The sequence below is a fragment of the Zootoca vivipara genome, chromosome 9 (genome assembly GCF_965207765.1).
Source record: "Zootoca vivipara chromosome 9, rZooViv2.hap1.1, whole genome shotgun sequence".
Taxonomy (NCBI): domain Eukaryota; kingdom Metazoa; phylum Chordata; class Lepidosauria; order Squamata; family Lacertidae; genus Zootoca; species Zootoca vivipara.
In genome coordinates, this window is record NC_142592.1 from 63793348 (window position 1) to 63809395 (window position 16048).

Genomic DNA, 16048 nt, shown 5'->3' on the forward strand with positions numbered 1-16048 from the left:
TCCAATTGATAGACGACTATCTAGCCCACATTTCTAAGCATGCTCCTTAAAGTGCTCCCCACCTGCATAGCTACCGTCTTTCCCCTATTTTAAGACGTAGTCATTATATAAGCCATAGCAGGATTTCTAAGCAATTGCGCGATACAAGCCATACCCCGAAAATAAGACATACTGATAGACCCTTCACCCAGTAGCAATAACCCCCTGTGTAAGCTGTACTTGGTGAAGAGGAGAAAAGTGGGGTGGGGAGGAGATGAAGGCACGAGGAAGAAAAGAGGGGCGATTGAAGCCGTTGCCTCGTGAATGCAGAGGCTGTTTCCCTTTAAGGAAGAGATCTACGTGTGAGCGTCTCTCTGTCTCTCCACACCCCCCCCCCGCGTCTCTCTCTCTCTCTCTCTCACACACACACACACAGAGCCCACCTCTCACTTCCCCCCACCTTTCCCTTCCATTCTATGCGCCCACCCATGAGTTGGCTGTTGATTTCCTCTTGACGGGAGAGGAGCTTTTGAAGCCGCTGCCTCGCGAATGCAAAGGCTGTTTTCCCTTTAAGGACGATCTCCGTGTGTGTGCGTGTCTCTCTCTCTCTCTCTCTCTCTCTCTCTCTCTCTCTCTCTCTCTCTCTCTCTCTCTCTCTCTCTCACACACACACACACACACACACACAGAACCCACCTCTCGCTTCCCTCCACCTTTCCCTTCCATTCTATGCGCCCACCCATGAGTTGCCTGTTGATTTCCTCTTGACGGCAGTCTCCTGTGTCTGATTGTTGTCTCCTTGCTTTTACCGAATGGAATAAAGCAGCCTTCCTTTCTACCTTATGCTTGCTTGTCTGTGGAGCTGCCCCTTTAAGGATTTGTAAGTAGTCTGGATCGCAGTCCTTGCCTTGGGGACTTTTTTTTTAAATCAAGGACTTTTTCCGTCTTGCTGTTTGCGAGCACAAAAGTTAAACTGCCGGTCCTAGCTTCCTTTACCCACAAAAATTTAACTCACCTCGCTAGCTCAATTGCTTCTTAATTGCTACCATTTACCAAGTCAGCAATCTTAATTGCTGTTTAGCTGGCTTCTTTGTTCTCAGCAGGTACCTTCTTTGCTATCAGTGATAGCACTACAAAGTGTTACATTGTCATAGCTGCCAAGTTTTCCCTTTTCTCGCGAGGAAGCCTATTCAGCATAAGGGAAAATCCCTTTAAAAAAGGGATAACTTGGCAGCTATGTACATTGTTGGAACTTCAGACTGTTGGAACTTAAGTCTTGGGCAGCTGGCTAGTAGAGATTCTTATTTGCTTTTACGTATAGGCTACTGCTAGGACTGTATCACACAGATAGATTCCATTATACTGGTTTAGATTTAAGAAGCTCCAGTGTAGCAAATTGCTATTAAGTGAGTCCCCACATCAGAGGAGAGAGAGAGCAGCCCTTTGCGAACATCCCAGGGCTGGGGAGAGAGGGCTGGGCCAGGGACGCACACACCTCCCGTCCCTCACTCATAATAAATACCAGTAAGACATCCCACCAAAAATAAGCCACCCTGTGGTTTTTTGAGAAAAAAAAGTAATAAGACGGTGTCTTAAAAAAGGGGAAACACGGTAATGTACAGTACCTCCAGTTCGCCAGCTTTGCTGTCTCTGTTGACGTCGTAAGTGACCACAAAATTGCCGTCGACTGCTGTAGAAGAACAGGTGGGGCACTTCCGTTGCTGGGCCACTGTTGGTTTGAAGGATACATGAGCCTTGAAGGAAGATCACAATGGCACAAGTGAGGCATTTTCATGCAACCAATGGTATCTGCATAAACCACAGCTATAATTTGAATGCCAAACCGGCCTTCGGTGGGCAGTTTTAAAAGCTCTCCCTTCCCCTTTCAGTCCTGCATTTGACACAGGTTTAAAAAAATTATCTGTCAATCCAAAGTGTTTTTACAGTGCTCCTTGGTTATATTCCCAGGATGGTTTCATGCAGTGCTGTTCGCATAAACGAACAATTTTATGCATGCATGTGTTTAAATAAAGTGGGCTGATCCAGATTGGGATTTCAGTGGAGTTATAGGGGCTTTATCCTCCCCCTCCTGCTGCAGTCCCAGTCTGGATTAGGCTCTTTAACATCAAAATAATCTTCCCTTCCACTGCAAAGCACAGTTTGGGAGGATATAGAGTTAAAGGTTCCCTAGGTGCCTTTTCAGGATGCGGGTGGCGCTGTGGGTTAAACCACAGAGCCTCTTGGGTTTGCCGATCAGAAGGTTGGCGGTTCGAATCCCCGCGACGGGGTGAGCTTTCATTGCTCGGTCCCAGTTCCTGCCAACCTAGCAGTTTGAAAGCACGTCAAAGTGCAAGTAGATAAATAGATAAACAGCGGGAAGGTAAACCGCGTTTCTGTGTGCTGCTCTGCAAGAGCAGCCAATCAGAAGCTGCGGGCACCTCTGGGCCGAGCGGGAGGAAGCGGCCAGAAGCGGCCGAGAGCAGGAAGGAAGCGGCGCCGGCAGCGGCATGGAGACAGTGTCTGCTGCCCAGGCCAGCAACATGGGCTCTGTGCCCCTTTTCATCCCTCCTGCCATTCACACTGGGGGGGGGGGGGGAGAAGGTGACCTCGCCTAGGGCACCAAAAACCCTAGCACCGGCCCTGCATTTGCAAACAGTGCCAATGATGGTCTTTTTAAATAAGGGATTTTGCCGACTCAGGTTCCTATCCCTTCTTCTGAGAGGCCAAATTGTATTGTTTGAGGGCCTTGCTGAAACTTCCCCTTTTAATCTGCTTCGCCCCAATCTGAAATGACACTCCCCGTGTAAATAAATCATTCCCTAAGAACGTAAACGCCCCACTGTATCAGGTGGAAGGTCCACCTTCTAGTCCAACACTTTGTTCTCACAGTTGGCAAATAGATGCCTATGGGAAGCCTGCAAATCCAACAGCACTCTTCCCACTTGAGATTCCCAGCAACTGGTATTCAGAGACATATTGCCTCCTACAGTGAACATAGCCACCATGACTTTTTGTAAAAAAAGGTAAAGGCCCCCTGGACGGTTAAGTCCAATCAAAGACAACTATGGGGTTGTGGTGCTCCTCTCGCTTTCAGGATGAGGGAGCCGGCGTTTGTCCATGGACAGCTTTCCAGGTCATGCAGCCAGCATGACTAAACCGCTTCTGGCACAATGGAACACTGTGACTGTTATGTACTAAGCTTGGCTCCTAGAACAATAGGCAAGTAGGATCCTAGAATGCAACAACTGATTGGCTTGCAGGAGAAGACCAATCAGGCTCCAGGAAGAAGTGAATCAGCCTATTAGGCTGGTAGGATCGTAGAATGCAACAACTGATTGGTCTGCAGGAAAAGACCAATCAGGCCCCAGGAGGGAAGCAGAATCTGCCAATCAGACAAATGTATATAAAAGCCTGAGGTTTGGAGGGCAATTCTTTCACTGTTTTACAAGCTGCAATAGAGCATGAAGTCACTGCAGGACTCTGAGTATATTTCAGTGACGGAAACCAGAGCGCACAGAAACGCCATTTACTTTCCGGCCGCAGTGGTACCTATTTATCTACTTGCACTGGCGTGCTTTCAAACTGCTAGGTTGGCAGGAGCTGGGACAGAGCAATGGGATCTCACCCCGTCACGGGGATTTGAACCACCGGCCTTCTGATCGGCAAGCCCAAGAGGCTCAGTGGCTTAGACCACAGCGCCACCCGCATCCCTCATGACTAGTAACCATGACTAATAGCTACTGGTAGCCTTAAACTCCATGAATGTGCCTAAACATAATTTAAAACCATCCAAGTTGGTGGCCATCACTGCCTCATGAGGGAGGGAGTTCCATAGTTTAACTGTGTACTGCATGAAAACCCAGCCCCTGAACCTTCCAGGTTTCTAACATTTCTGAGGTTTCTAACATTTCTGAGGTTCGCCAGTCTGGATTTTGTGGTCTTATGGAGAGCTTCCTCTTTAGATGGGGACTACACTTCCTTTAAAACGTGGAAAGCCACCCATTTGCATTTGTGGGTCCCTCCTGCTTCTCCTGCTGTGTGGGGCCCTGCGCTCCTGCCCCCAGAATCCTGCCCCAACAGCAGCTCCGTTTCTCCCCACAGGGAGACTGTCTGCATTACCTTTTTCTCTCCTTTGGAGATCGTATGGACACCTTCAAACTGGTCTCCAAGTGAACTGGGGACATGGACAAAGTGAAGGCCCTGAGGCTCGATGATGCGAACGTCCACCTGTGGCCACACGGCGCAGAGGAGGTTAGAAGCAACACACAGAAACAATGGAATAACAGGAACATCTCTAGAAAAATGCGGCGCATCTTTCCAAAGCATGCCAGGAAGAATCTTCGATTTAGGATGGCTTCAAAATTACACTGCGTTTTGATGCATCTTAATATATTCTGATAATTAGTGCATGATTTATATTTGTGGTTCTTCGTTGTTTTGTTTCGTGTACATTGTTCAGAGATGCTTATTTGTGGCACTTAAAATGTGGAATTGCAATTAGTTTTTTTAAAATTTCATTTTATAGAATTAGGAAGAGGAACAGCACAAGCGCTCCTTTGGTTCAAACAGGGAATTCGTGTTGTTTTACACAGATTCCTTTTTGTTGAGATCTGCAAACTGCTGAGAGATTTCTCATGAAACATGACAGCAAGTTAAATTAACTAGGTCTTTAAAGTGGTGCTCTAAACCCACAATTTCAGCCCCGTCTTTTTGATTTACCTCCAAGTTTTTGGCCAGCCTGCCCGGCTGTAGGGGGATAACATGCTCGTACGTTGATAGTTTCCTCCGAATTGGCTCTTGGTAATGGATTTCAAACTGGACTTTGGTTCCTCCCGGCACGTTGAGTTCAGCTTTGAAGTTTTCCATGTCCAGGGTGTTGCTCCTGAATTCAGCCATCAACACACACAGGGGAGGAGAAACACTCTAGCCCTTAACATGCCACCGAAACGCCAGCAGTAAATTGAGACAGGGGCAGGTAGAGGACCCCAAACATCTCATAATAATCTCCGCATTTCAAAATATTTTCCATTTAGTTCATCAGAAAACAAATCTTTCACACAACCATTTTATTTTATTTGATAACCAATTTAACCTTTTTCTGCTAATCATTTATGTTGCACCAGGCTTGGGAAAGCTTCCAGGCATCTCAAGATCCTCTAGATAGGTGTTCGTTGTCAGAGTTCCCCGGAAGTGGACTCCCATCATCCCCAGCTGATTTGGCGGACTACAACTCCCACTATCCTCAGCTGATTGGGTGCACTACAACTCCCATCATCCTCAGCTGATTTGGCGGACTACAATTCCCACCATCCTCAGCTGATTTGGCGGACCACAACTCCCATCATCCCCAGCTGATTTGGCGGACTACAATTCCCATCATCCTCAGCTGATTGGGTAGACTACAACTCCCATCATCCTCAGCTGATTTGGCGGACTACAACTCCCACCATCCTCAGCTGATTGGGTGGATTACAACTCCCATCATCCTCTGAGACTTTTGGAGGACTGGTTCACCAGTCCCCTGACAAGTCAACATATTGTGCTTCTGCCATATTAAAAATAAGCTTATGTGAACTGTGAATCAATGAGCTGATTCTTTGTCATCCCTCTGGCATTCAAATATAAGGACTGCCTATGTGGATCAGACCAATATTGGCCAGAATTCTGTTTCCAACGGTGGTTGGCCAGTTGTCCCTAGAAATCTCTTGAACAGTTCATAATAGTGGTAGTTCTTTGAACAAGAAGCCTACAGACCTAAATATCGCTCCGGCAGGTTTGCAGAACTACAAGACATGTTTTTAAAAGCCCTAAGGGGCAACCCCCCCAACCCAAAACTGAGCATAGTAGCCATGGAAAGGGGGCATGGAATGGAGTATCCTGGAATAGGGAATGCCTGGCTGGCTGGCAGTCTGCACACCAGTTCAAAGGTGAGGATAAACTAGTACTTATTTGTTGCAGGCTCAGCTTGCCATGTCTAATGTTAACAGATGCACCTATCTCTCATCAATGTGACCAATACTTTTTATTCAAAAGCCATTTCTGCAGATGGTTCACTATGACATTCCACAGAAATATGTTCTATAAGGCATTGATCGGCAACAGATTCCCCCCTCCTCCCCCAGAGGCCAATACTTCTGGGAGAGCTAAGCCTTTCTACCAATCTCTCCATCCATTTCAAATGGGCGTTCGGGCTTTGGAGACTGAGGCCCTCAAGGAGAGAATTCATCCTTTTCAATTTTATTCACTATTGCTTTTGACTTCTACCTTTTCTCCAGGGAACTCAAGGTCCCTCCTCCCCATTTCACCCTCAAATCAACAACCCTGTGAGGTAGGGTCGGCCAACAGACACAGACTGCCCCAAGGTCACCCGGTGAACTTAGAATCATACGGTAGAATCATAGAGTTGGAAGAGACCACAAGAGCCATCCAGTCCAACCCCCTGCCAAGCAGGAAACACCATCAAAGCATTCTTGACATATGCCTGTCAAGCCTCTGCTTAAAGACCTCCAAAGAAGGAGACTCCACCACACTCCTTGGCAGCAAATTTCACTGTTGAACAGCTCTTACTGTCAGGAAGTTCTTTCTAATGTTTAAGTGGAATCTTCTTTCTTGTAGTTTGAATCCATTGCTCCGTGTCCGCTTCTCTGGAGCAGTAGAAAACAACCTTTCACCCTCTTCTATATGACATCCTTTTATATATTTGAACATGGCTATCATATCATATGAGAGCTGGACCATAAAGAAGGCTGATCGCCGAAGAATTGATGCTTTTGAATTATGGTGCTGGAGGAGACTCTTGAGAGTCCCATGGACTGCAAGAAGATCAAACCTATCCATTCTGAAGGAAATCAGCCCTGAGTGCTCACTGGAAGGACAGATCGTGAAGCTGAGGCTCCAATACTTTGGTCACCTCATGAGAAGAGAAGACTCCCTGGAAAAGACCCTGATGTTGGGAAAGATTGAGGGCACTAGGAGAAGGGGACGACAGAGGACGAGATGGTGGGACAGTGTTCTCGAAGCTACGAACATGAGTTTGACCAAACTGCGGGAGGCAGTGCAAGACAGGAGTGCCTGGCGTGCTATGGTCCATGGGGTCACAAAGAGTCGGACACAACTAAACGACTAAGCAAATCATATCACCCCTTAACCTTCTCTTCTCCAGGCTAAACATACCCAGCTCCTTAAGCCGTTCCTCATAAGGCATCGTTTCATGGCAGAGTGGGGATTTGAACCCTGGGCTCCCAGATCCTAGTCCATCACGATAGATGATAGATAGATAGATAGATAGATAGATAGATAGATAGATAGATAGATAGATAGAAGGATAGAAAGTCAGGTCCATACCTCAATATTCCTGCAGCTTTGCCTTTCGCTCTCGCTTGGGCATATTGACTTCTGGCTGCAGATTTTTCCTTCACGGAACTAGTGAATGTGATGCCGTTGACATTCCTGAGAGGCAGAAGGCCAGTCACAAACAAACACACAAAAATAATTTCATCCAAGCGTCCCTCAGCCTCCTGGAACGATAAGCTAAGCGTGACAAAAACCCTGTAAAACCCATGAAAATTTCTCTGACAATAATTTGACAGTTCTCAAAGGTGATTTCTTTTCTCGTTGATTGATGGGGAATGGTACTTGGAGGTGTGAGGAATGCAGGAGAATTCTTTTGTCACTGCAGCACGAGAAATACCTCTAAAGAACGATTGTGGTCTGAAAGGAGAATGGTGATGCCCTGGTCCCAGGATGTGGAATAATGTGCCATCAGAATTTTTTTTTTGCAATAAATGTGCTTGTGGGAGGAGGTGGTGGTTATGGGTTTGTTTTGTTCTTGTTTTTATTATGGTTTTTTTTGTACAGTATTTCGTATTTTTTTATCCTGAGATATTTGGATGAAGGGCAGTATGTACACAAATAAATTAATAAAATTAAAAACTGGTGTCTGTTTTTCTGCAGGAGCCTCTAGTTCATGCCTGGTTCAAGGTTTTTTTTAGTAGTTTTTTTAAAGTTTTTTGTATAATTTAATAAAAAGTTTTTCTGTTTTACATTTTAGAATATTCATTTAAACAACCTTAAAATATAAATGACTTCCATTCTTCTCTTTCCATGGTTCATTTTGCATGCCATAAATCCCTGCATATTTTACATAAACTAAACCATTCGGTATTCCATTATTACATCCATCAAAACTTATTTACACTGTTGAATTTATCTTAATGTTGCCAACGTTTTCAAGTGTACACAATTTCTCCCCATATATTCAATAAATATTTTCCAATATTCTTTAAACATATGTTCTTCTTGTTCTCTTATTCTATATGTTAAGTCTGCAAGCTGTGCATATTCCATCAGTTTAAGTTGTCATTCTTCTTTAGCTGGGATACCGCTCATTTTCCATTTTTGGGCTAACAAAACACAGGCCGCAGTAGTAGCATACATAAAAAACCTTTTTAAATTTTTTTTGTAGGCACTGGAAGCTGCCCAGAGTGGCAGGGTATAAAGAATTTATATAAATAAAAATGTAAAAGGTCCCTGTTCGTACACATCCAGCTACCTCCAAAACCCTTGACCGATTGCGTTGAAATTTTGACACAACGTTCCATGTGAATATGGGAGTGTTTGCATATGCTTAGATTATACAGATGTCACACCTGTCACAGGTAAAAACATGCTTTTTTGGAAAAAAACAAGAAAAACAGGAACAGGAGGGGTTGCAAAACATCGCCCTCTAGCGACGACTCCACTGGTACTGCAGCTACCAAAGCTTCCCTCTCCAAAGCAGCTCAGCTCAGGTTTGCAAGGAACCCCTGCTGGACAAGACCGAAACTGCAGACTGAGCTGAGTGGAGGTGAGGGCTCGCCTGGGTGGTGGTGGGAGAATGGGGTTGGGACGGGTCATGGGTCGGGATGGAACAGGGTGGGGTGAGTCACAGGGATGAGCCACAGCAACGCGTGGCTGGGTACAGCTAGTTTAATAAATAATAATAATAATACCCTCAAGTCTCCCCACTCCTGCTTTAGACAGTCACCTGCACATATACCAACTGGTGGAATCAGGCCAGCTCTTACTTACATGGTAAAGTTGTGAATGAAAGCCCCTTTGGGGACCTGGACATCGAAGACCAGGTTCTGTGGGTGCCTGGCTCGGTTTTCCACTTTGGTCTGCACCATCGTGTTGGCCAGTCGAGATGTGATGGTGGACCGGACCTTGTAGCTATGGAGGATTATGTTGTCATCGCCCGCCACCTGGAGGAATCAACATATTTGGGCAGGAGCCAGAGAAGCGATTGGTACAACTTCAAATATGCATATCTCTAGAACTTTCCTCAATGGATGTTTTGATTCTCTCATGGTTGAGCAAGTAGTTCCCTTGTTTAAATCTGTCGGGGTGCTTGGTGGCGTAGAGCAGTGGTCCTCAACCTTGGGCCTCCAGATGTTTTTGGCCTACAACTCCCATGATCCCTAGCTAGCAGGACCAGTGGTCAGGGATGATGGGAACTGTAGTCTCAAAACATCTGGAGGCCCAAGGTTGAGGACCACTGGCGTAGAGAACAAAGATCTCGCTTGGTCGGAGGATTCTCGGTCTACGTTGGATGACCCAGACAGAAGTGGGTGGGAGGTGAGCGAGAAGCAAAAGCAGCATAGAAAAAAGGCAAATGGAAACTATGGGGAATGGTCAGCTCAGCTAATTATCTCTAGGGTGGGGAGATTCGGGGAAGGTTTGCCAAGTGATGCACTTGTTTTGAGAAGCCTTTCCTGAATCAGCCCAGCCTAGGGATCATCATCTGAGCTGACAGTGCCCCGATCTTCATTGAGGATCTTGAGAAGGGGGTAAGCAACCCATGGCAGATCCAACTGCCACCAGCCCCAGCAATGAATGATCATGAGAAGCCGCCTGTCCGATGCCAGATTGAGTGGGGGAGGGGGTGCCGCTGCTCCACGCGGCCTTCCTCCCTTCTCCCAGCGGGCTGGGGTGCCTGGGCAGGCCGCGCTGCGCTGGGGCCTTCCCGGCCGTCTCCCGCAACTCCGGCGCTTGCTGGTTTCACGGCCGTTTCCTTGCGCCAACAGGGGCTGCGTTCCTTCCCGCCAACAGGGCGCTGTGTTTCATTGGGAGGTGCTGCCATGTGGCGTCGCCTCTACCAATGAAACACAGCGCCAGGGTGAGGGATGACCCTGGCGCTGCAGAGCGGAACAGGGTCCTAGTGCCCCTGTTCTGCTCGCTTACCTCCCTGCTCTCCAGCACGGCTGGTGGAGGGAAAAGGGAGGCTGCCGCACAGCTCCCCCACTTGCTGGGGCGCCCCTCAGTGCCCCCTGATCGCCCAGGCGCCGTGGTGCAACACGCCACTAGAGTCAATGGGCGAGCCGGGCCTGATGAGAAGGTTTGTGAAAGTAGACACAGATGGATCTGCTGTCAGAGGGATCCCGAAATGAGGACTAGCCACATGAGAAGGCGCCGAGAGCCAAATTGAGCCAGTGCCACCCCAGGTGCCTATTTATTTAACAGGCATAATCATCTAAACCTCTAAGCTGTTTACATAAAATATAGAACGTATGTTACAATTACGGGTGAAATCAGATGGTGAAAAAACCAACAACCCGCAAGTTAACCTACTGTTTTGCAAGATATCAATAAAATCAGTGATCTTATAAACATATCACACAACAGATTGCATATTAAAATAAAATGGCACATAAAAATATATTGATTGCAGGCTAATAACAAAAGACTAGTTACAGGTAGACAAAAGACTGTAATATCCTGTAATTATATTTTGGAAAGAAAAATACACTTCTCCCCAAGTGAGGCGCTTTGTCAATCTGCATTCCAGCCTCCTGGGACAATATTGTGAAACTGTTTCCAAACCCCAGCTGGTTAATATTCTGGTACCTAGATCAAGGGGTGGGGTGGGGGGACTCTGAACAAACAGTGGGATTGATCTCCTGCTAATGGTTAACTGGGTTGAGGGTGGGGGCAGGAAATTATAGAAGAGAAAGAGAGAAAAAAATCAATATGCAAGCTCACCAATTCTCCTGAGTCGTCACCACCGGATGTGCTTCTCTGGGGGTGGGGTGGGGGAGTTGAATGAAATGAGAACCAAGACTTAGACTTCATACTTCTGTGTTGTATAAATACAGTGCCAGATTTATGAATAAGCTAAACAAGCTATAGCTTAGGGCCCCCAAGAGAGCGGGCCCCCCAAAAAAATTAAAGGAAAAAAAAACCACCTGGATGTACATTTCCAAAATATAAGTTAAAAAAACAAACAAAATAAAATCTACATGCAGCAACAGTGTTTTGTGTTGTGTAGGCTCCTATGATGTAAGTAATGGGCCCCGCCTGCTAGCCTGCTCCCTAAAATATCACTGGTTTGCTATTATTATTTCATGTTATAGCAAGTTTCTAGAGACTAGATTATGAGTCTTTGTAAATTGTGTTTCTAAAGGAACTTGTGTTATTGCCAAATGCCAATGTGTTTGCATTATTAAGTTTGTTATGAGTAAAAAATCATTTTAAGTTAGAGCTTAATAATTATTTCACTATTTATATACATCTTCTTAATTGTATTTTACTATTAATATACTTCTTCTTAATTGTACAATTACTTTGATAAAATACATCTTTTGTGATGTGCAAATGGCTTTAGATACGTCTATAAATTACCATATAGCATATATTCGACACAAAAAACAGTGACAATTGGTTGTTGACAAAGGACAGCTGGACATATAAAGGGCCCCATTACCTTCAGTAGCTTAGGGACTCATCAAACCTAAATCTGACCCTGTATAAATACCTTGGGTGAAAAATTGTTGAATGAATAGGAACATACACAGCTGTCTTATACCTAGACCAGTAATACACTGGTCTACACTGTCACACTGATCAGCAGAAGTTCAGAGTCTCGGGGAGAGGAAGGTCTTTCAACTTATCTTTTTATAGCCGGAATTGACTCAGAGCCCTCCGGCACACAAAGCTTGCGTGAATGTAAGAACCTGTTGTTGTTTAGTCGTTTAGTCGTGTCTGACTCTTCGTGACCCCATGGACCATAGCAGGCCAGGCACTCCTGTCTTGCACTGCCTCCCTCAGTTTGGACAAACTCATATTGGTAGCTTCGAGAACACTGTCCAACCATCTCGTCCTCTGTCGTCCCCTTCTCCTAGTGCTCTCAATCTTTCCCAGATTGAGGGCACTAGGAGGAAGAACCTAAAGAACATCAAAAGAAACACAGATGCCTCTAGGAAGCCCCCAAAGTACGTCAGAAAAACAATAGTGCCCGTCTGACCTGCATCTGGCATTGAGGAAACAGTTAACCTGCAACACTGGAGGTGGCAAGCTTGATTCATTTATTCGTGTTTGGTGGGAATGCCCTTACGTTGAAAACTTTTGGAATAGAATCATAGAATCGTAGAGTTGGAAGAGACCACAAGGGCCATCCAGTCCAACCCCCTGCCAAGCAGGAAACACCATCAAAGCATTTTTGACATATGCCTGTCAAGCCTCCGCTTAAAGACCTCCAAAGAAGGAGACTCCACTACACTCCTTGGTAGCAAATTCCACTGCCGGACAGCTCTTACTGTCAAGAAGTTCTTCCTAATGTTTAGGTGGAATCTTCTTTCTTGTAGTTTGAATCCATTGCTCCGTGTCCGCTTCTCTGGAGCAGCAGAAAACAACCTTTCTCCAATTTACCTGCAATTACAGGCCAACCCATTTCTCCAAATCCTGGCTTAGCCCAACTGTCTTTGGACATAGACTTAGGCTCCAGCCTGCACCACAGCAAACTAGTCGGCTTCTAAGTGACCGCAGCACAATTAGCTCAGCAACGGAAGAACCAGCCTGAAATACCCCTGATTATATGGGAAAAAAATATCTGGGATATAGCAATGTCTGAGCGTCTCACCAGACACAGGAGGGCAATTAAAGGCATAATGACTAGAGACACCTTTCAAGAAACACAGACCCCTTTCTTTAACTATGTTAATGACCAAAATATCAAGACTTTCTTCTACCAGACGTTTAATATTCTCAGTGGAGGGGTTACATTGAGTAATATGTTTGAATGCTGAATGTGTGAGTGTATGTCTAGAGACAATGGATAAAACAAACATCATTGGATGAACTGCTGGAAAAGTGTTTAATGGTTATTGCATTTGCATTTGTTTAAAAACCAAGAAAAAAAGTTTGTAAAAATAAATAAAAAACACTGGAGAGAGCGCAACATTCCAAGAACAATTACAGGTAGGTAGCCGTGTTGGTCTGACGTAGCTGAAGCAAAATAAAAAAAATTCTTCCAGTAGCACCTTAGAGACCAACTATGTTTGTCATTGGTATGTCCAGTAGCACCACTTAGTTGGTCTCTTTTGGGATGCGGGTGGTTTAAACCACAGAGCCTAGGGCTTGCCAATCAGAAGGTTGGTGGTTCGAATCCCTGCGATGGGGTGAGCTCCCACTGTTCGGTCCCAGCTCCTGCCAACCTAGCAGTTTGAAAAGACATCAAACTGCAAGTACCGTGTTTCTCATATTATAAGACACATCTTATATTCATTTTTTCCTCAAAAAAAACACACTATGGCTTATTTTCAAGGGATGTCTTATTTTTTTCCTCCTCCTCCTGCCGCGGCCGGCATTGCTGCTGCGCCTATCACTATGTCTTATTTTCGGGGTATGGCTTATATTCCTTGAATGCTTAAAAATCCTGCTATGGCTTATTTTATGGGTATGTATTAAAATATGAGAAACAGGGTAGATAAATAGGTACCGCTCCGGCGGGAAGTGCTCACCGGAAGGACAGATCCTGAAGCTGAGGCTCCAATACTTTGGCCACCTTATAAGAAGAGAAGACTCCCTGGAAAAGACCCTGATGTTGGGAAAGATGGAGGGCACAAGGAGAAGGGGACGACAGAGGACAAGATGGTTGGACAGTGTTCTCGAAGCTACGAACATGAGTTTGACCAAACTGCGGGAGGCAGTGCAAGACAGGAGTGCCTGGCGTACTCTGGTCCATGGGATCACGAAGAGTCGGACACGACTAAATGACTAAACAACAAGCGGCGGGAAGGTAAACGGCATTTCCGTGCGCTGCTCTGCTTCGCCAGGAGCGGCTTAGTCATGCTGGCCACATGACCCGGAAAAACTGTCTGTGGACAAACGCTGGCTCTCTCGGCCAGTAAAGTGAGGTGAGCGCCGCAGCCCCAGAGTCATTCGTGACCGGACTTAACTGTCACGGGTACCTTTACCTTTAAGGTGCTACTGGAAGGAATTTATTTTATTTTATTCCAAGAATAGATCACCTTGCAGGATTTAAGTAATAATATTATTATTATAATTGATTATTTTCACCCCGCCCACCTGGCTGGGTTTCCCCAACCACTCTGGGGAATCAGCTCCCAACAGAAAATTAAAAGCACAATAAAACGTCAAACATTAAAAACTTCCCTAAACAGGGCTGCCTTCAGATTTCTTCTAAGATAAATTATTTGCTTTGCCAGGTACCTATTCTGTTTTTCTCCTCCTCCTCATTATACTTCTTTCCCTTCTGTGCTTTGTAAAATAAGTAAATAAGTGAGCAACTTGTACCTGGGATCTGCCATGGCGCAGAGGGGATCTCGCAAAGAACGCACCAATCTCTACATCAAGGAGATCCTAAAAGAAAACCAATGGCAAGATCAGGGGAGCAAGTTGTGTGTTCGGTTCAAGACACGCCAATGGTGAACTTACCACCCGAAAGCGAGTGAAGACGGTCAAGCTAACTGAGGCAGCAAGCAACCCAAGATGACTAGGCAACAGCAATTTGCTTTGCGCAGGATGTACAATTGATGTGCGTTTGTTACTCCCGTTGCAGACTGATCTGTGAAACGTTATGCGTAGATACACTATCAAGAATCAGAGAGTGTTGTTCTGGGATTTGGGATGGAGGAGGCATTTGGTTCAGCGCACATTTAAAATCTATCAAATCTGCGCTTTCCAAAACGATGAGCAAACTGAAACACATCTAAAACTTCAAAATTTGCACATATCCGAATTTTGCGATGGTGCCGAAACTTTACAAGTCAGCTATTAACAAGAGAATATACCCTCACCAAGAACACGCAGATGCAGAAGCACAAATCCCCATCCGATTGAGGCCCCATTTAAAGCCTCGTTATACCACTTTAGTGCCCATGGCTTCCCACAAGGAATCCTGGGAGCTGTAGTTCATCCAGGGTGCTGTTGGGAGACTCCTATTTCCTTCACAGACCTATAATTCCCAGAGCTCCCTGGGAAGATGGGATTGATTTTTCAAGCATTCCGAGAACTGTCGTTCTGCAGGGTGATCTCGGGCTAATCTTAACTTCTCGGCCTACCTCGGACTACCTCCTTGTTGGAAGGAGGACCCTGTATTCCGTTTTGAGGTCCTTCGACCTCACAACCAAAGAGACTTGACCTAAGAGACAAGAGGAAAAGGGAAGGAGAAGGAGAGGGTAAAAAGCAAGCTTGGGCATATGTATAGAATCACACTGCCAGCTGGTTAAATTGGTTACATCTTAGTTAAAGCAACTGTGCTGATCATAGCTGTCAAGTTCTCCCTTTTTTAAAGGGAAATTCCCTTATGCTGAATAGGCTTCCTCGCGAGAAAAGGGAAAACCTGACAGCTATGGTGCTGATTAAGGCAACAGAGTCCTGTTCCTATTAGCTGGGGAATGAGCCCCAATGAACTCAACGGGGCTTACTTCTGTGTAGACCTGCAATTGGCTTGTGCCGTGAAGTTCATAAGAAAGAAAGAGCAGAGGGAGAAATGAAGGCAACCCTTTCTTTGTCTTCCTCCATAGATTTAGAAGGTTGTGGCCCGGGATGGAAACGGACACTTACCTCTGGGTTTTCTTCAACGATGAAATCAAAGCCCCATATTTCTAAAGCAAAGAGCAAGACTAGGAAACGAGCGAGAGGCTTCATTTTGTCCCTTTCCTGGGAACGGCAAGCATAAAGGCCGGGTGGCGGGTCTCTCTGCTCTGCCGAACCAAGTTCAAGGAGGAGTTAAAAACAGCCGCAGAAGGCTCTCTAGTATTTTGAAGGCTCTTTAGAAATGCTAACTTTG

At 45.6% G+C, this 16048-nt stretch overlaps 1 protein-coding gene across 3 annotated transcripts in view; it reads right to left on the reverse strand.

Moving 5' to 3' along the window:
• Positions 1-16048, reverse strand: part of ITIH2 (inter-alpha-trypsin inhibitor heavy chain 2) — a 42850-nt gene extending 26802 nt beyond the window's left edge. The window contains exons 1-8 of one of the 3 annotated variants that reach the window (XM_060279212.2): positions 15823-16048; positions 14551-14616; positions 10999-11034; positions 9049-9221; positions 7324-7428; positions 4699-4861; positions 4099-4206; positions 1605-1733 (exon numbers count right to left, since the gene is read on the reverse strand). In XM_060279212.2, coding sequence (XP_060135195.2) covers positions 1605-1733; positions 4099-4206; positions 4699-4861; positions 7324-7428; positions 9049-9221; positions 10999-11034; positions 14551-14616; positions 15823-15906 — 864 coding nt within the window. In that variant the 5' untranslated portion in view covers positions 15907-16048. The remainder of the gene's footprint in view (positions 1-1604; positions 1734-4098; positions 4207-4698; positions 4862-7323; positions 7429-9048; positions 9222-10998; positions 11035-14550; positions 14617-15822) is intronic. The other 2 variants (XM_060279209.2, XM_060279210.2) reach the window with 2 other exon arrangements.